At 39.0% G+C, this 20,520-nt stretch overlaps 1 protein-coding gene across 1 annotated transcript in view; it reads right to left on the bottom strand.

Annotated features, from left to right (window-relative positions):
* Mcf2 (MCF.2 cell line derived transforming sequence) overlaps window positions 1-20,520 on the bottom strand; it is a 95,823-nt gene that overhangs the window by 19,707 nt on the left and 55,596 nt on the right. The window contains exons 20-26 of the mRNA XM_035450134.1: window positions 14,650-14,742; window positions 13,595-13,720; window positions 11,032-11,253; window positions 6,993-7,085; window positions 4,952-5,030; window positions 3,726-3,789; window positions 2,177-2,307 (exon numbers count right to left, since the gene is read on the bottom strand). Coding sequence (XP_035306025.1) covers window positions 2,177-2,307; window positions 3,726-3,789; window positions 4,952-5,030; window positions 6,993-7,085; window positions 11,032-11,253; window positions 13,595-13,720; window positions 14,650-14,742 — 808 coding nt within the window. The remainder of the gene's footprint in view (window positions 1-2,176; window positions 2,308-3,725; window positions 3,790-4,951; window positions 5,031-6,992; window positions 7,086-11,031; window positions 11,254-13,594; window positions 13,721-14,649; window positions 14,743-20,520) is intronic.

The raw sequence follows: 20,520 nt of genomic DNA, 5'->3' as shown, positions 1-20,520 counted from the left end.
CCACCACAGGAGAAGCAAACCCACTGTTACAGTTGAAGCTGTGACCTTCAATGCACCAATATTACGGCCTTGCTCTACATAATAAAATTGCACTTAGGTTGCACCACTTTTGCATTTGACATTTCAGAAAGGACGTGGACTACAATATACTTCTTTGACATTTCAGAATGGTTGGAGGTTGGGGTTGGTGGACATTATTAAAAGTAATGTTAATCAGGTGGTAGGTGCACACGCCTTTAATCCCAGCACTTGAGAAGTAGAAGCAAGAGGTCCCTGTGAGTTCGAGGCCAGCCTGGTCTATGAAGCAAGTTCCAGGACAGCCAGAGCTACACACAGAGAAACACTGTCTTGAAAAATCCAAAAATTTAATGTTAAACATTTTCAGAATATATTATCTTTCTTGCCTCCTCTCTACAAAAAAAAAAGATTCTGAATATTCTTTCTATAATATTTTATTTATTACATTCAATTAAGTACTGCCTGGTGTTAATATTATTTTGTCTTGGATTATCTCTCTTAGTAGGCAGAGATTGTGCATTACATATCCCATGCCTTATAAGAGCCTGCATGTAGCCAGGTGTGGTAGTGCACACCTTTGATCCCAGGATGCAGAAGGCAGAGGCAGGTAGATCTCTACAAGTCCAAGGCTAGCCTGGTCTAAATAGTAGGTTCCAGGCCAACCAGTACTACATAGTAAGACCAAATATCCCCCTGCCAAAATAATAAGCTAGTAGATAGGAGGTATGAGATCTCTCTCTCTTAGAATTAAACTGATTTTGATGAAATAATCTGTGATCTTTAGTTTTAATTGTCAACTTGACACAACCTAGACTCACATGGGCAGACACAGTCTCAGTGAGAGGTTGGCTAGATCACATTGGCCGATGGGCAAGTCTGTGGGGAATTTCTTTAATTGGTGTGGTAAGACCTAGCCTGAAAGTGGGCAGAATCATTTTTTGGCTTGGAACACTGGGCTTTATAAGCAAAAAGAAAGCCATCTAAGCAAACTATTCATGCAAGCAAGCAGCATGAATGCATTTACTTCTCTTTGCTTCCTGACTGTGGGGAGGATGCACCTAGCTGTTTCAAACTCTACAACTGAGACTTCTCTTCTATGGTGGACTGTAACTGGGAATTGTAAACTGTAATAGACAACCTCTCCCAATTGTATTTGTCAAGATACATCATCACAGCAACAGAAAAGAAACTAGGACAAAATCTAAGTCACAAACTTACAGACTCCCATATTGGCTATAGGAAACTGTTCATGTCACCTTGGAAATACTATATCAGCCTTCTCTGGTATGATTTCCATACCTGTCAAGTGATGGCGTTGCTCTCTCTTTGCTGCTGGGGTTGGGAGTCACAACATAATGATCTGAAGGAACTAACCTCTAAATGGAAAACTAAAAACTGAACACAGTCACCATTACTTGTTCCCCCTCGACTAGTAGGATTAAGGACTATTTATTATATTAAGTCCTGAGTATTTGGCATTTCTCAGGGAGTCTATCCATTGTTCCCAATGGAACAATGGATATCTTTATACCTCCTTATTATGCCAGTTACCACATTCCACTTTAATTGCACTGGAAAGATGACAACTCATTAGACCTCAAATGCAACTCTACAAAATTCCTGATGTCCAGATCATGTTAACATTTGGTGAATCATATGCATTGTGTACAGTCATTTCAAATCACACAATTCTCATAAGAAAGCAAATTTTTCAGCTCTAGTCACAAAATAAACAATATATCCATTGAAGCTAGTATCTGTGCTGTGTTCATTCCTGTGTCCTCTATTGTAAAAGTTCTCAAACTTGAGCATGGAGCAGCATTATACAGAAAGTTGCTCGAAAGTCAGGTAGCTGGGTCTCACACCCAAAGCTTCTGCTTCAGATGATTTGAGGCAGAGACACTCCCCAAAAATTGTCTTCTATAAAACAAGTTCCCAGGCAATGCTAATGTTACTGGCCCGGGCCCACACTTTTACAAACAGTGCTCTGCTGTGTCCACCAGAGTGTTTTTCAGGTGCAAAAAATGGAAGCCTTCTAAGGCAGGTTAACTTTCTTTTTATACAAAAACAACACATGGCTTGATTCTTTCCAATTTAGCAACAGGAGTTAAAACTCGTATAGTTATAAATCTCTTCTTCAGATAACCAAGACACATACCTGCAGAATTTACTTCTGCCTGATCTGGCACAACTGCCTCCCTGACCACCACCATGCCACTGGCTTGTTCCACCTCTGCTCCTGCCTCTGCTTCCAATTCCACAGCATTTGCAAGATCTTCCTCTTGCTTTCTGAAAAAGCCACATATAAAAATAGGTGAGTTTTGGCATAGTCTTAGAATAGTGAGAAATTAAAATGCTCTATGCTAATACTATGAGGTAACAATAAGCTGAAAATCCATTCCAATAGCTGATGTGCCCTGATTTAAGTCTTTACAATAGCTGATAATATAAAACAGCTTCAAGAGCTTAAGTCCTAGGATTCAAGCCAGCACACTCCTTTTATGCAAAGATAATACTGCTCCCTTGTAGGCCCAAGACAGTTGTGCATGTACAATCTGTGTTTTTATCTTAATATGTCAGTTAAGGTATGCATAAATATGTAGGTGAAATTTTAACCTGATTCCCACTCTTAAGTTTGCACCAGCCAGTGTTATAGCAACTACTGCATACAACAAAGTCTTCACTTCTGTGTTTGAATGTCATGAACTCTGCCAGAAAAAGATCTTCAAAGTACCTTGGTTCTCCTAATGATCCTGATGAAAATCATGTGCTGCCTCAGGTTTTAGAGACCTCTTGGACATATGTGTGACAAAAGAAAAAAACCAGTGTATCTAGGAAGTCAGTCAGTGCTCCCTGTACCATGCAGCTACTATGAACTCTGTGCCCAGGATTCGGAAGTGACATGGAACCTCTCTGTGTACATTCACATGCAGAGTGCAGCTTATAAGATGGTTGGAGGCAGAACGCCAAGATCAGAGTTGTAAAATGGTAGTGCTGAGCTACCATGTCCAACTGCCACCATCCTGAAGGACTTCAGGCTCACTTCATTTCCTAGAGCCATGTCTTAACTAAACACAAAGAAATCCAAGCCACCAACAAGGCTTCTTCATCAAGGGAATGCACACTGTGAGCCAGTCTTTCATCTGCTGTTCTCATACTGTTTCTCCAGACAGACTGAAGGTAAGCAAAAGCACCCCAAAGAGAAAGCCATGAATGAGAACCATCGTGTGTACCCTCAGTTTGAATGCAACTCTTCCCATAATCAAGTGCAAAGCACTTAAATGTTTTAAAAACAACCTTGCAATTTACAGGGACTGTTAGTCAGTATGTGACTCTAAAATGTGGCTTAGACCTGAAAAACAGTGTGTTTTTGTTATCTAATGAGTGACTGCTATCACAGAAGGCTGCTTGTTGTCTGAGATATTGTAAATAAATTGTTTGGTATCTCTGGGAGTTGAAGACATTGCTAGTGGTTAGGAAAATTTTGGCCCTTGCAGTGAACACAGGTTCAGTTCCCATCACCGACACAGTGGCTAAGAACCATTTGTAACTCCAGGTTCAGGGAATCCAACACCCTCTTTTGACCTCCTTGTACCAAGCAAACATGTGGTACACATATGTACATGTAGGCAAAATATTCAAACACATACAGAGAAATAAGTAATCTAAAATATAGAATTATATTTCTGAAACAAATGATCACTTACTCAGCTTTATGATGATGTTGGGAAAGTCGATCCCGTTTTCTTATATGATCTTGCTTTTTTTTAACTGTACAATAAAACAAAGCTTATGCATCATTTAGAGATCATGTTTCTTTTCTTTAAAGCACAACAAATTTTCACATACACTAAAGAGGGTAGAGGAGAAGGAGGGAGAGAAGCAGATGAACACACACATTCTCTCTCTCTCTCTCTCTCTCTCTCTCTCTCTCTCTCTCTCTCTCTCCCTCTCTCTCTCTCTCTCTCTCTCTCTCTCTCTCGGAAATTGACCTGAGCAGCAGACAGAAAGGCCAGTATGAGGTTAAAATCTGTAGAGTCCAGAGTGTGTATAGCTTTATCCAAAAAGTACAAGCTGGGGGCCGACGTGCCGTGGCACTCAGTGGGCAAAGCAGTTTCTGCACAAGAATGAGGACCTGTGTTTGAGACTCTAAAACTAACAAAAACAAACACACAAACAAAAAAACCTTGGCTCAGTAGCACATGTCTGTAATCCCAGCACTCATACAGTAAGATAGAGGGCAGAGACAGGACAATTCCTGAAAGCTCCAAGGCCAGCTATCCTGTCTCATGTAGCAGTAGAACAATGAAAAGAAGTCTTGCCTCAAACAAGGAAGAACGCAATTGGTCCTCTGATCTCCACATGCTCACCATGGTGCAGATGTACACACACACACACACACACACACACACACACACACACACACACACACACACACACACACACACAGAGTCTCTTTTTCTTAAGTACAAGTTAAAGGTACATCCAATTCTCCTTCGCAACCTTACTGAATACTGGTGCTGGGAGGATCTACTCACAGGCACCTCCCGGGAAAGGCTAGAAATTGATACCTTGGTGATTCTCAACTGGTTCGGAAGCACCAAGGCTCGTCCTGGAGTTTAAATTAGTTATTCTTTATTTAGCTCTCTGAATCTCAATGTTACTTTTTATTTTAGTCAATCCCTTCAATATTATTAAATCATCAGCCCCATTCCCAGGAAGACTTTTCACAAAATCCAAGCTAATGAGTTGTCATTGTACTTCTCCATATAAAGCATGAATGCTTGAAATTACCAGTCAAAGAAAGGGAGTGAAGCCAGATGGGAGGGGAGGGGAGGAGGAACTTGGAGGAGTAGAGGGAGGAGAAACTGTAATCAGGATATATTGTGTGAGAAAAAAATCTATTTTCAATAAAAGAAAAAAATTAAATTACCAGTCAAAAGTTCCTGCTGCTTCAACAAAATGTTTCTTATTTCTTTTAACCATAACATCTTCACATCAATATTTGGAGCCTAAAAATTGAAACAGAAGGGAAAAGTATGTTTCCTTTTGAAAAGAATGCTTTTATAATAATAAAGAATGTAATCAAACATGAGTTTGATGAAACAACAGATTCAAATTCTAGCCTTTTAATTCTGAAAACATTTAAGTGGCTGATCTTAGTCATCTGATTAGATGAGCTATTATAATCAAAATCATTACAAAATTGCCTTAACAGATAACTGAAGGAAATGCAGAGATATACACAGACACGCATGTGCACATGCACAAACACACACACACACACACACACACACACACACACACACACATACACACACACCATTTTGTTTCAATTTTGGTAAAAACAAAGTAAGCTCTAATATTTCCACAACTAAAATTAATAACATAATCTTAAAACCTGATATTAACATGATGGATCCCCTAAATACTCTCCCATTGCTTATGAGGTAAGTTTGTTATATGGTACCAACTATTATATCATAAAGCAAGCCAAAAAGGGCTTATGTACTGCTATCAGTACAAAATGAAACAAGAAAAAACCTGAACATCTGTAACAGATAATAACATGTAGATAAGCTACAAGCCGTGACACAAAGACTAAATGAAAATGGCATAGCACTATCTTGAAATGCCCTGAGTGTTCTCCCCTCCCTGAAACAGGATGGGCCTCAGAGCACACCTGCCCAGAATCTTGACTATGTTGCTTCAAAGGAAGAAATTAATCTAAACTATCATGACAAGTTCTTTAAACGCTGATGACAAAGGGTACTCAAGACTTACTCTAAAACCTCTATAGAAGTATAACAGCTAGAATTGAAAGGCATGAGATTTTATGAAAGGTGACTAACATTTTTTTATTAACTCAGATTCTTTTAAATCATTTTTTAAAGAACTATGTATTTATTTGTATTCAATGTGCATGGGTGGTTTGCCCGCATGTATGTTAAGCATACCACATGCCATATGCCTTAGGTGTTCATGGAAACCAAAAGGAGTCAAACTCCCCTCGAGCTGGGGTTATAGATTGTTGTAAGCTGCTTATTATGAGTGTTGGAAACGTAACAGAGTTTTTATGTAAATGTTGGAGGGATGATGACTCTGTGGTTAATAACATCTACTACTCTTGCAGAGGACCAGACTTTGATAGCCAGCACCCACATGGGATAGCTCACAATGTGCTTTAACTCCAGCTCCAAGGGATCTGTTGCCCTCTGCTGGCTTACCCCTAAAATCCTTAGCATGAATGCTATGGAGGTAACCGACTTCTTTCTGATTAGATTTAAGTCCTGCACCACTAGAGAAAACTGGTATTGCAAAGCTGGTTAAGAATCCATGGTTGGGGAGCTCATAAGTTTCAGGGGTGACGTACTAGTATTATTTTGTTAACTGGACACAATTTCAAACTGCCCTCTAAATTAATATCTACCTTAGTGCAACTCTCAGAGCTCATCAGAGAAGTTTATTTGTGCAGGGTTGGGAGGGTAACAAAGAAACTTGCAACAGCTGCAAGTGCAGAGACTGATTGTGGAGTGCTCAGGCATAAATGGCCTTCTATGTCACACTCTTTCCCAAAGGCTCAGAAACCATCACAGAAGACAAGACAGAAAAATTGTAAGAGGTTGGGGATAACCAGAGCAAGACAGTATCTTCTGGACATGACAGAACCACTCAAGAACTCGCAGCTGCTGTGGATGCCTGCACAAGACCTAAGAAGACGAAGCCAATCAACATTCCATCAAGGAGTCCCTATTCCTTAGGGAGGAACAATGAATGGTTACTGGCTTCTGGGGTAAAGAGAACAAGTTTTCTTCAACAATGGGGCTTCTGGTGGGTTTAACATTCTCCAGTGGCTGTCCCCAAACCCAGGAATACATGGACAAAACAAATTGAAATTGATGGGCCATTAAATAAACAAATAAATAAATAAATGAAAATTTTAAGTCTTAATGGTTTCCAGAAGAGTAACTAACCTGAACAATGTAAATTTCTTCCTTCTCACCATACCATATTTCAAACTTGCGGTTATCACCTTTCACATGTTCCGTGATTCCAGCGTCTTCCATCTACAACAAACAGAACCAAATTTACATGAGCATTTGATTGCAAATATGGAATTATATTCATCATGCTCTATCATAATCTAAGACAACAGAATGTGTCCCCTAAGTAAAATACACATTTTATTTTCAATGAGTAAGAAATGGAAGGCATAGCCATTGGCACGAGGACTTAAGTATTTTTGTGGAAATATGCACTCAGAGTTCAGATACCATGCTCCATTCTAGTTCCTAATATAAATGTCATACTTCTGAATACCCAGGCAACCTATGTAAGGTTGAATTCTGCTAGAAATTAACTATACAATATGAAAACAAAATTCTGTCAGACGTAAAACTAATTAAACATCAATATGAAAAGCCACCTGAACTTGATGAATTTCAATGTTTTTTAACGTAATTATTGACCATATCAATTGATTGCCTATGACCTATAAATACCAATTTATGGATCAGGGAAGGACCAGCCAAGTTCACAGAGGTCTTTCTATGCCACCAATCCCTCTGCAGCTCAAGAGTGATGACCTTGTCACGGCACCAACTCCTCTGCAGCTCAAGAGTGATGACCTTGTCACGGCAGCGAGACTTGTGTAGTGTACAGCATCTCTTCCTTCCCACTGCTTTCTCCTCACATTGGTTTGTGCTCAATGCAATTTTCTTTCACCGTTTGCTGCTAACCTTGGCTAATTCCGTGTAGGAATTCACTCCCTTGGGTAACATTTTCTTTAAGTTCTTCTCTGCCTTTCCTCTTTTCTTTCAATTCCTTCCTAATTGTCTAAAGGAATATCACACTTTGTTGCATTTGTGAACCCCCAAAATGACCCTAATTAAAACTAATAAACATTAAGGGTAGTGCGAATAAGATTGCTGCATTAAGGTAAAGGAAAGCAATTATACTTAGAAATGCAACTCAGCTATCTTAATTAAAGAGCCTCTGACATCTACCTTGGATAGAGTCTAAAGTTACTTTCAAATGTTCCCAAATACATCTGTCCTGTACCACTCTAGTCTCTCTTTGCTCAAATATTTACATATAAGAATACTTACATTCTATCCTTTCCAAAAGTGAACTGTGTTTCATCACATGACTGTCTCAATAGGTAGCAGACATACAAACTTCAGAATCAAAGAAGTCCAGGCTGGACCTCCATCCATCACTAGCATTCATCAGCTATGTCTCTCAGTGTAAGGAGCTCAAGTTTTCTCAAATTCCATTTTCAACCATAAAATCAGTAAAGCATTGCACAGAATTGATACAGAGATGTAAGTATTAAACAGCATGTTCAGATCATATAAGATTTTGTGGCTGTGTGTGCATGTGGGTATACATGTTCACATGTACATGGGTACATATGTACATATGTGGAGACCAGAGGTTGATGTCAGGTATTTATTGATGCAAGGTCTCTTGCTGAACCCAAAGCTCACCTGATCCAGCTAATTTAACTAGCCAGGTTGCTTTGGGGGTCCCCTAGCACTGAGATTACAAGTGGCAGCCACACCATATAGCACTTGACACAGGTGCAGTGACCTAAACTCCAATATTGACACTTGAATGACGGGCTCCTTGCCCCTCTCCCCAGTTCATAATGAGCTTTGAATGGATGGCTTGCTTCCCATCCATTCCTGTATTTGAATGGCAACTGTTTTGCTATTTCCCATTGCTAATCCATGTAGCACATGATTAATTAAATATATTTGGGGACTTGCCTGGAAATCAAACCGTTTTTATGTGACACACAGTTAGCACTATTATGTGTTAAATTAAAACACCAGTTGATGATAATAAGTAAGCACATGATCTAATGGATCTGAAGAAACAACATCCCTCTCTGATTGCCTGTGACCAGACATGTGGCTTTTCTATGGATGTTAAGCGCTTGTATTAGAGTACATATTCATTAGAAAGACCTGAGGAGGCTGTGTAATTCCAGCTTGGTGTTATGCAGTCAAGGCAAAAAATGCATTTCAGGAGAGAGAAGTTGTTCAGCTTTGTTTAGTGGCATACTGACCAGTAATGACAGACTCTCTTGAGAAAAAAACAAGAGGAAGCAAGCATAATAAGACTGAAGAAACAGTCTAACTTCTATCTTTCTTAGTCTACAGCATCACCATTTTCCCAGGAATCTTTATCAAAACTTTGCAGGCATCACTGACTAGTTTTTTTTTTTCAATTAAAGACACAAATATATCAGAAAACCAAAGAAAAACCAGACAGATTTTCTTCTTTTAAATGTCAAGTAGTATTTATTTTCTGTATCTGGTAAGTCACTAAGCCCTTATGTCTGCCTTCCATTGAAATGTTTCTTGCATCAATTCCTACTTCTGTTTCCATGGTAACTATTGTAATCCTTCTGGCTTCATTACCTCATTAGTCATTCTTTACTTTAATGAACTTCAGAAATACTCTGTTGAAATGCCTATCATTGTATCAAATTTAAAATAAAATGGAAAATCAAAGCAAGTAAGAAATTCTGCATTAGGTAGTCACTAGATCACCCCACAAACAGAATGTGAATCAAATTGGTTTATGTCAAACATGCCTACAAACATGAAGTACCTTTTCAAGGAGTACATATGTAGATGGCAAGTTCTAAAACATGTCAGAGAGTACAATGTCTTGGTTCTTAGTTGATGATAAATAACCCTGATATATAGACTCAGAGTAACTGAATGGTTGAGATAAATATGGTTGGAGTTTTAAAGAATCTGTGGAGCTCCTGTAGATTTGGAATTGAATATGAAATGGGCAATGGGAAATCCTCAGGGAGTTGACTCTGGGTAGACTTTTGCTAGATACAGCTAGAGGCAGCTGACCAGTACAAGGAAAATCAAAAGTCTGGCCTGTTTATCAGGTAACCTCCTTAAACTAAGTGCCCAAGCCCATGACAGGTCCGTCAATATAAACACTGCTGAATTGTCATCAGCTCTCAAATATACTGGGAAGGCTAACTATGAAAGAAAATACTCATGCAAAATGACTAAAATGGTAGTGACTGGAGAACTGAAGGTAAGAATTTTCTATCTTCCAATTATTCTATAAACAAATGTGTTGCTTTTAGAAATTAAAATTGAAAGGTAAAATTCATTAGGTTTAAAATAACCAAATTTGCCTATTATAGCCTCACATGAATTGGAAGTACTACTGGGCTGCTAATGACTTTCACAAACAACTGTCTCCTAATTTTAACACAAGACTAATAATGTCAGGAAACAATGGCAATTTGGCTTCTAGAGAAAAGAAAATAATTCCAAAGAATAGCACATAATATACATGAGAAAGATTCAGCTGTAGGTAGCTTTGAATACCCAGGAAGCATGGGGCTAAGGAACAGAGGAGGGACAAAGAAAGGAGGGTAGGAATATGCTAAGCACAAGAGTTCCCCTTTTAAAAACTGTACTGAGGAAGGGAAAACCCTATCCTCCTTGTTTCCCTTATAACAAAAGCTTCTTGATAACGAGCCCAAGAATTTTATCCAGTACCAATGGAAGAATGCGCATGCATAGGTGCCAGGACACAAAGGCCAGCTTGGAGAATGTCTGAGACTACAGTGGTGGGGGAGTTGAATCAAAGCTCTGCACCTGGGCCCAAACCCCCTTGTCTTGATTTCAGACTCCCAAAACCCATGCAAAGCTAGACGCAGTAGTATACCATTCTAGTGGTCTGACAGCAAGATAGGAAGTGGAGACAGAAGAGTCCCTGGAAGCTCTTGGGCCAGCAAGACTGGTGTGCATAGCAGTAAACAACAGGACCCCTTGCTTCAAACAAGGTGGAAGGGGAGGACCAAGATCTGAGGTGTCCTATGACCTGCCAAGTTGTGCTGTGGCATATATGTACCTGTACTCACACAGGAACACACATGCATTATTTGGTTTTCTTTGGTTTTGTTGATTCTTTTAAACAGAGGGGTGTGAAGTTAAATATTGTATCACACAATGTGAGTTTTCTTACTTTTAGGCAGTGCTTAAAACTATATGATGGGTATCTATCAGCTCCTTCGCCAGATTCCACACGCCTCTTACAAAACATAACAGCTTTCTCATACAAGAAAATGTGTCTCTGCATGGGCTTGAATCTTGCAAAATCCTTCATTTTGGTAGCACCTTTCCGGTGTCCCAGCCAAACACTGAATGCACCTTGAAGAATCATCTTGCCCAGATCACTCAGATTTCCCTAGAATGAAAAATCAAAACCAATTCAGAGAAGGCAGAGCTATATTCATGCATCAGACATTGACATCTTAGTATTTAGCTTGACCTAATACTCTGAAGCACATTTTGCCTGCTTTATTTTTTTTCAAATCATTGCATAAGACTTTATTGCTGAGGGCCCATCACACTTTGGTCACAGGAAATGGATAAATTAATCTAGTACTGCCCTGGATGGTTTACCTCTTAGAGGATAACTCTCATAGTCCTAGAAGGTGCTATGTCGACTGCTAGGTGGGTAGTCAATTGTCATTAACCAGCTGTCAACCATGTGAGTTACAATAATGATCAAATGGCAGAATAGGCCAATTGATGCAATAGTGTCATGAATGTTAGGGATATAACCAACTGCTTCCTTTTTTCCCTTCATTATCTTTTGTTGAAAACATGGTTCATTAGACAATATATTCTGACTACAGTTACCACTCCCCAACTCCTCTTAGATCCTCCCCACCATCCCTCCCATACAGATTCGAATCCCTTCTGTCACCCCTTAGAAAACAAACAGGCATCTAAGGAATAATAATAAAACAAAATAAACAAAAACAAAGAGACCAGAACAGAATGAAATAAACAAGAAAAAGAGTCGAAGAAGAAGCACAAGAAACATAGAAGCAGAGACACAAGAAACCTAGATGCAGAGACACACATGTACAGACATAAAGACACAAAATTAGAAGCCATAATATATACACAAAGAACCTGTAATGGAACAAATTTTTTAAATGACCTGACAAAACATTATGAGACAAAGAACCTCCAAAAATGCCATTTGAGTTCTTTTTGTATTTGCTGTCAGCTGCTGGGCATGGGGCCTCCCATAAAAGTCTGTCATGCAGTGATGTGGGTGTGGGAAAAGTGCCTTCCCTACTCCACCCCTTGCTACCTGTGGCAAGCTAGAGAACTGACCCTGGAGTCACAGCTGACAGAACAAGCCCTGCCCTACACAAGCTACAACACACACACAGGAGAGCAGGCCCTACACCCCACCTGGAGAGCACAATAGAGCTGACCCTGTTGTTGGGGGGTCCAGGTGAACCACCCCTGAGGGTATGAGAGCAGGAGAGATAACCCTGTCCCCTCATTTGCGCCCTACAGCAATGGGGAGAGAGGGCTGCTCTGCACCCGCCCTGGGCTAAACAGTAGCGCTGGCTGATGGTGCGAGTCTGGGGGACCTGGACCTAAGAGCCCAACAGAATGTGAACTGGCTCCACTCTTTGCTGCAGGCTGCACTGGGTGAGCTAGCTGAGGCAGTGCTGGAGAGCTCATCCAGGTAATGTCGATGAGAGAAATCTAGTGAACTGATCAACCCAGCTACCCAGGCCCAGAACCAGGACTATGGGTTGGCCCACCTCAACATCCACCAAATCTAGAAACTGCTGCAGCATGTGAAAAGGACAAACCTATGGATCCAAAACAGCAGGACCTCCATGACACAGGACAATAGGGTATCAAAGAGTAGTCCCAGTGACAGCCCATTATCAGGTGGTATAGCAAAAGTCAGACGCCTGCCAGACCAATGACTTGTGGCAATAAACACTTGCAAGTAAAGATGTATATACTAAAGGGTAAACTGTCTCAACAGGCCACATCTAGCTTCCATGATACAATTCTTCTTTTTTATGTTTTTGTTTTATTTGGTTTTTGTTTTTTTTTTTCTTTTCAAATTGTTTGATTTGGGGGGTGCAAGGGCAGAGGGAGGATGCATGCGGGAACAGGGAGATAAGTGGGACTGAATGCCTGATGTGAAACCCACAAAGAATAAAAGAGAAATTCTCCTAAAAGGTTGTTTTTTAGCCATTTACCATATCATAACGTTTTACTTTGAACCACACTATGTCTCACAGTTAAAATTTGCTGTGAGGTTGCCACATAAAGAACCTTCCTTTTCCTTGGCTTCTTGGCATTTCCCATGTGGAGTTATGTCAGCTGGAGTGATGCTCGTATCTCTTCCTCATTCCTGATTGGTACATGATACATTACCACACTCTGGATGGAGCTGTTCTGGGTCCTTTTTCTTCATATCTATATCTAGCCTAGGGCAAGTAGCAATTGTGGGACAGTATGTCTGCTTAGTTGACCCAAGTTCCAGACTTGAAAGCAGGCTGCTACAGACCAGGAAAATTTCATCAAATTCCATTTGGCTGCTGATCTGCAGCCAATTACCCACTTAGCATTATCAATAATAATGCTTATATATTTATTCCCATTTGTCTGCCTCTTCTGTTCATTATTTCCCAATTGAATACAAGGTATTCTGACAAGTCTACCCCCTAAAACTCCAGCCATCACTCAAATTTACTTACAAGATAGCCATTGATTGCAATCTGATGCATGGAGTCATTCACTGACTTCAGTAAGTCCAGCATTGTATCAAGGGCCTCCTTCAACTGAGCTGTTCCTTCACCATCATTGCTGTACTTTAAGAGCTCCTATAATTACAAGTTAAGAATTAAACTTTGCATATTGCATATTAAAACTGCTGCAAAAAGAATAATTTGGAGCTAATATGCTTTTGAGCAGGAAACCAAAGATACTGTCACTTTTAAAGTAATTTCTTTCATATTGTCTGTCATATTAACATTATATTTAATAAACAGTGTCAAAATTGGGGAAGAAGTAGAATAATGACAAAAGAATATAAAACAAAGGGCATTCAAAATGCTTTTACAGCTAAAACAGAACTAGGAAAACACAGAGATTAGTTTTCAAAGCAATTACACGAGTTTCCCTCCTCTACATACAATAATTTGTCACTCACGATGCATAAAGTATCATGAAACACATTTTAAAAGAAACTATGTTGGATTTTTCCATCATAGATTCTACCAGTCCTTTCCCATAAAAGTAGGGGAGTGTCATTTGCATTTTTCATTGAAAATCTTAAAATGAATGAGTATATAGTTAGATCTTAACAATATAAAAAATTTTGTTATAAAATGTGCTTAAATATGGATAGAACTGATATGGAGGACCAAGACCTATATACTCAGAGCTTAATCACCTTGCCTATGTTGTTTGTACACCACCATGAAAAAGCACACTAAAAATCTTACACCTAAATCTGTCCATTCCTCTACTTCAACCTATTTCTGGTGCTTTCTAGTCAACCACTTCCTTTTAAATGACTACCAGATCTGATTCCAAAAGAAAGTCAAGTAGAAGCTGAAGAGATGGCTCATTGATTAAGAGCACTGGCTGTTCTTGCAGAGTACCTGGGTTCTATAACTCTGATGCCCTCTTCTGACCTCCATGGGTACCAGACAGATTCAAGCTACATATACACACATGCAAGCAAAACACACATACACATAAAATCATTTTTAAAGTAAAGAAATAAGCAAATGCCTCGTGTAATTACCTTTAAAAGCAACTGATACTTAGTGATTCGTTGAACTGGTTTGAGCAAATAGGAATCCAGACCAAGTCGGTGTTTTAGTTTTCGTTGACATTCCTGTCATTAAAGGAAAATGATTAGCTGGGCAGTGGTGGTGTATACCTTTAATACCAGAATTCTGGAGGCAAAGGCAGGTGGATTTCTGTAAGCTTGTGGACAGCCTGGTCTACATAACAAGTTCTAGGACATCCAGGGCTACATAATAGAGAAACTCTGTCTCAGAAAAATATAATAATCAATAAATGTTAAATCAAGAAATAAAGCAGGGTACAGGGAAACAACAAAAATATGTATGAAAATTCATTAAAATATGTATGAAAATTCATTCATAAGCTTATTTTAAAAGTAATTTTTTAGAAGACATATGCCAAGGCTGGAGAAATGGGTCAGAAGTAAAGGCATTTGCTACTCTTCCATATGACCAAGTTTCAGTTCTCAGAACCCACACAGTGACTCACAAACATCCATTACTCTAGTTCCAAGGACTCCAATGCCCTCCTTTGATTTCCATGGGCAACAGACACACACATGGGGTGTGTGTGTGTGTGTGTGTGTGTGTGTGTGTGTGTGTGTGTGTGTGTGTGTGTACTGCTAAAATACTCAGATACAAAAAAACAAATAAATCATTAAAAATTTTAATAAATAAAAATACATGTACCTGTAAAATACCAAGTGCTCATTAATTAGACCCCAGACATGAATCTTTCTTACATGTAGAAAAAAACTGATACTGCATATAGTACAAAAATATGAGAATACACCTGAAAATCTGCAATGAATATCATTTTTGAAATTTGATGCAATCCCAGCACTCAAGAGAAAGGCTAGTCTCTATGATGTTTTTAGGCTAACTTGGTCTACATAGTGAGTTCCATCTCAAAAAGAAATGGAGTGAAGAAGAAACAAAGGAGGGAGAGGAGAGGGGAAAGGAAAGAAAGGAAGACAGAAAGGAAGGGGGAAGGAGAAGGAAGGAAGGAAGGAAGGAAGGAAGGAAGGAAGGAAGGAAGGAAGGAAGGAAGGAAAAAAGGAAGGAAGAATGTGTGGATGGATAGATTTAGAAGGCAGAAAACTACAGCATTTCAAAGTCTAAACGGTTTCTGTATAAAAATTCACATTGGTATGAACTGCATACAATTTCAGAAAGCAGGAAATGACAGTAGGTTAGAATGATTAAAATGTTCTTCAATATGTCCAAGAAAATTAACAAAAGACCAGCTCTACAGGCAAGGGCCCAGAAAAGAAATAGGTTGTACTAAATATAAATCTGACTGGGTATGAGAACAGAATATTTTTTAAGATCGCAAGAAAAATACAGACTTCATCAACTGATGCTGTATTTCATTCAGTAATTGGCTTGCTGCCACTATAAATACAGGGGTCATGACACTGGGTCCTGGGAACAGTGAAGGGATTATCGTTAAGAAGAGATGGGGGTAGGATGAATGTGCATGTGGAAAGCGCATACCATGAAAGGACTGGGAAGAAGATATACCTGATTCAACAATAGGGCCATCCACAACATGTGAATAAATACTGCATATAATCCAATGCAAATAAGAATAAACACTCAACACTTAAAGATGATGGACTGAGACATGCATTTTCATCTCCTTCATGAAACCCAACTACACTGATAAATATATATTTTTCTCAAGACAAAAAAAAAATGAGAAGGGAGAAAATACTTGCAAAACTTTAAAAGTCACTTCACACATGGTATGTAATTACAAGTTGAGAAGGGGAAAGGGCCAAAAACAGCTCATTTTTTATGTTAGAAAATGCCCCCTAACCCTTCTCAAAGAAATACCCAGTAGCGCTGAGAGAGAAAAGCTCACAGCATTTATGAAACGGACACTAACAACTGTTGGTGAGGATGCGGGACAATCAGAACTCACACATTCTAGTAGTAAAGCAAAACAACAGTCGCTATGGAAACAGTCCAACAACAAGCCATTACACGTAACCAAGCATGATGGTTCACGCATTTAATCCCAATACTCAGGAAGCAGGAGCAGATCCATTTCTGTGAGTTCAAGGCTGAGCTGGTCGATACAATGTATTCCAGGTTACTCAGGGCTACTCAGTAACATTCTGTTCAACATTAAATATAGAGTTGCCATATGACCCATTTTATTCCTAGGTGTATAGTGGAAAGAAAAAGAAGAATTTGCTTAAATGTTTTGTGACAGGGCTGGACATGGTTAAAAGGACTAGCTACTCTTCCAGAGGACCTGGATTAGACTCCCAGCTCTCACATGGGGGTACACAACCACTTGTAATTCGAGTTCCAAGGAGTATGAAATCCTCTTCTGGCCTTTGAGGGAACTATATGCACACGGTACACAAACATGAATACAGGAAAAACACATATACAATATAAGATAATAAAATTTCTTAAAAAACTGTATAATAGCTGTTAAAAGATAGAAGACAAATGCCCATCAACTAATGATTATATGAATCAAATATGATCTATCTACTCAGCAAAATATTCAAGCAGAAAAATAGTAAAGTATTGCTATACACAATGGCATGAAGCTCAAAAATATTATGTGAAGAAGGGATTGACATGTGAAGCAAGCTTGTTCCTCATTTGAACTAATAAAAGAATAAAATAAAAAATGAATATTATGTGAAATATGTGGTTCTCAATCTGTGGGTTACGACCCCTTTGGGTGCTATATATCAGACATTTACATTATGAAATAAAACAGCAACAAATTTACAGTTATGAAGAACTAACAAAAATAATTTTATGGTTGGAGGTCACCACACACACAAGGAACTATATAAAGGGTCACAGCATTAGGAAGGTTGAGAACCACTGTCTAGACCATCAACATGAGGAACTGTATTAAAGGGTCACAGCATTAGGAAGGGTGAGAACCACTGTCTGGACCATCCACATGAGGAACTGTATTAAAGGGTCACAGCATTAGGAAGGTTGAGAACCACTGTCTAGACCATCAGCATGAGGAACTGTATTAAAGGGTCACAGCATTAGGAAGGGTGAGAACCACTGTCTAGACCATCAGCATGAGGAACTGTATTAAAGGGTCACAGCATTAGGAAGGGTGAGAGCCACTGTCTAGACCATCAACATGAGGAACTGTATTAAAGGGTCACAGCATTAGGAAGGGTGAGAACCACTGTCTAGACCATCAACATGAGGATCTGTATTAAAGGGTCACAGCATTAGGAAGGGTGAGAACCACTGTCTAGACCATCAACATGAGGAACTGTATTAAAGGGTCACAGCATTAGGAAGGTTGAGAACTGCTGCTTGAAAGGGATAATGTTTGTAATATCTTATTTTCATCTTAATAACCTTATTACCAAAACAAAAATTGAATAGACATTAAAATCTAGACTGATCACTGGGAAGCCAGAATGGAACTGATTCAGACCCTATGAATGTGGGTGTCAGTGAGGAGGCCTCATACATATATGGGGCCTTTTGTAGTAGATCAGTACTTATCCCTAACACAGGAATGGATTTGGGGAGCCCATTTCTCATAGAGGGATACTCCCTCAGCCTACACACAAGGGGGAGGGCCTAGGCCCTATCCCAAAGGATATGACAGACTCTGAAGACCCCCCCCATGGAACGCCTCACTCTCCCTGGGGAGCAGAAAGGGTATGGGATAGGTAAGGTGGTAGTGGGGGGCAGGGGAGGAGGGGAGGGAACTGGGATTGATATGTAAAACAATCTTCTTTCTAATTTAAATTAAAAAATGGAGAAAAAATTAAAAGCTGCAATAAGCACAACTGAGTATTTATTGCACACACATACACACACAGCAGAAGAATTATTCTCTATAAAATAGTAAAACAGAGGGCCTCTGGGCTAAAGGATATAAGGTTCAACTGATTTCAGATCACCATACTGAAGGCAAGGAGAGTTGACTCTCTATATATCTAACAACTTTGAAACTCACATCCTTTTCCTCAAGCACAATGGCAGACCAATTATGTTTCTATTGAACAGCAGTTTGGAGGATCTAAGCAGCTGAAGAGAATGATAGACGTATTAAGAAAGTGCCCCCATCTCTCCCTAGCACACCAAAGGAAACAACTAGAGACAAAAAATCCAAGACTGGGGACCATTCTCAATAAACCCAGAAATGCACAAGAAACTTTGAATCAGATTTCATGTGCTTGTCCCTCATGTAACCAAACGGCAATTAACAGACATTTCAGGACAGCATCCAAGATAAGTGTCAGGCGCTAATGAAGAAAAAGAATGAAAAAGCAATTTGAATGTAGTTGGAACTATGCAGAGCGAAGAAAACTACTTTAAAAGGAAAATCTATTATTAACTTCATATAGATAACTGAAAAAGAATTTCTGAAACAAAAATCAGGATTCCATTAAAAGTAACTCAGAAAGCACAGAAAATTGTTAACGGGTACACACGGCCACTGTGAAAACCAGTATGGGAGTTCCTGAAATAACTGAATCTTGGGCTAGGATGATAGCTCAGTGGAAAACCTATTTGCTTTGCAAGTATGAAGACCTGAGTTAGATACACTAGAATCCGCATTTTAAAAACTTAAAAACAAAGATGTGCATGGTGGCTTGCAGCATGTATGTACTTATAATCCCAATACAGAGGAGGAGATAGGCAGTTCTTTGATGCTTGGTGGACAGTTAGCCTACCCTACTTAGCTTTTTCCAAGCAAATCAGAGACTCTGTCTCAAAAATCCAAGATGGATGGCACCTAAAAAATGACCCTCACCCCAGGCACACATGTGTAGTCATGCAAACACATGGAAAATACACACATACATGTATTTTTAAAAATTAAAATTAGAACTACCATACAACCCAGCTACATCACTCCTAAGACTCTAAATCAGCATACTAGTGTTGTAGAATAATCTTTCTATAAACTGTAAAGATGTATTACTCTAATTGGTTTAATAAAAGAGCTAAATGGCCACTACTTAGCAAGATTATGAGGGCAGAGAGAATGCTGGAAAGAAAAAGGGCAGAGTTACCAGCCAGAATCAGAGCTAGAAGGGTAGACATTACAGAAATGAGGTAATAAAGCCACAATGCAGAAAGTAAATTAATAGAAATGGGTTAATTTAAGTTATAAAAACTAGTTAGAAACAAGCCTAAGCTATCAGCCTAGCTTTCAGAATTAATCATTCTCTGCATCATTATTGGGGAGCCACTGGTCCCAACAAAAAAGTCTGACTACAAAAGATGTCTAGCATAGGAACACATAATCCCACAAAAGACGTGAGAAAGCTTTTTTTAAAAAGGGGTCCAAACACACAAAATATGGAACCAAATGCAGCTTCCTAGTCCCACAGAGTCTCATGCTGGTCTCCGTATAGAGATACATTTCCCAGCCAGCCACTGCCTGTAAGCTTGAGCCACCAGCTCACCATGAGCTAAGCTGCGTGGTGGTTTAAGTTTTATTCATGCAGAGAGTAAAGATTACAGTAAAAAGGGTCCAGATGGAAAAAAACTCTAAACAGGTGATAGTAAGTTTTTAAAAATGTGTGTAGGCTTAAAAAAGAAAAGAAAATGGGTATAGGCAGTCATAGAAAAAATAGTTTATTAATAATTAGATAAAATCTTTAAAGAGAGAATAAAATAAGATAAAAAGGATAGGCCATATAAAAATGTGAAATACACTGGATCCTGTATGGTGATGTATTGACTTTAAATTTTTTTGGAATGATGAGCAAACAATAGCTGATGTGAGACACTGGATTATAAAAACTATTAAATTAAACAAACCTATATATTTCAAAAATGTCTTAACTTCAAAATGGAAGTAAAAAATATGTTACATTGGGGAAAAGGTTATGCTTTTGTTT

Source organism: Cricetulus griseus, chromosome X, assembly GCF_003668045.3.
Source record: "Cricetulus griseus strain 17A/GY chromosome X, alternate assembly CriGri-PICRH-1.0, whole genome shotgun sequence".
Taxonomy (NCBI): domain Eukaryota; kingdom Metazoa; phylum Chordata; class Mammalia; order Rodentia; family Cricetidae; genus Cricetulus; species Cricetulus griseus.
This window is presented reverse-complemented; position numbering and strand designations above follow the sequence as displayed.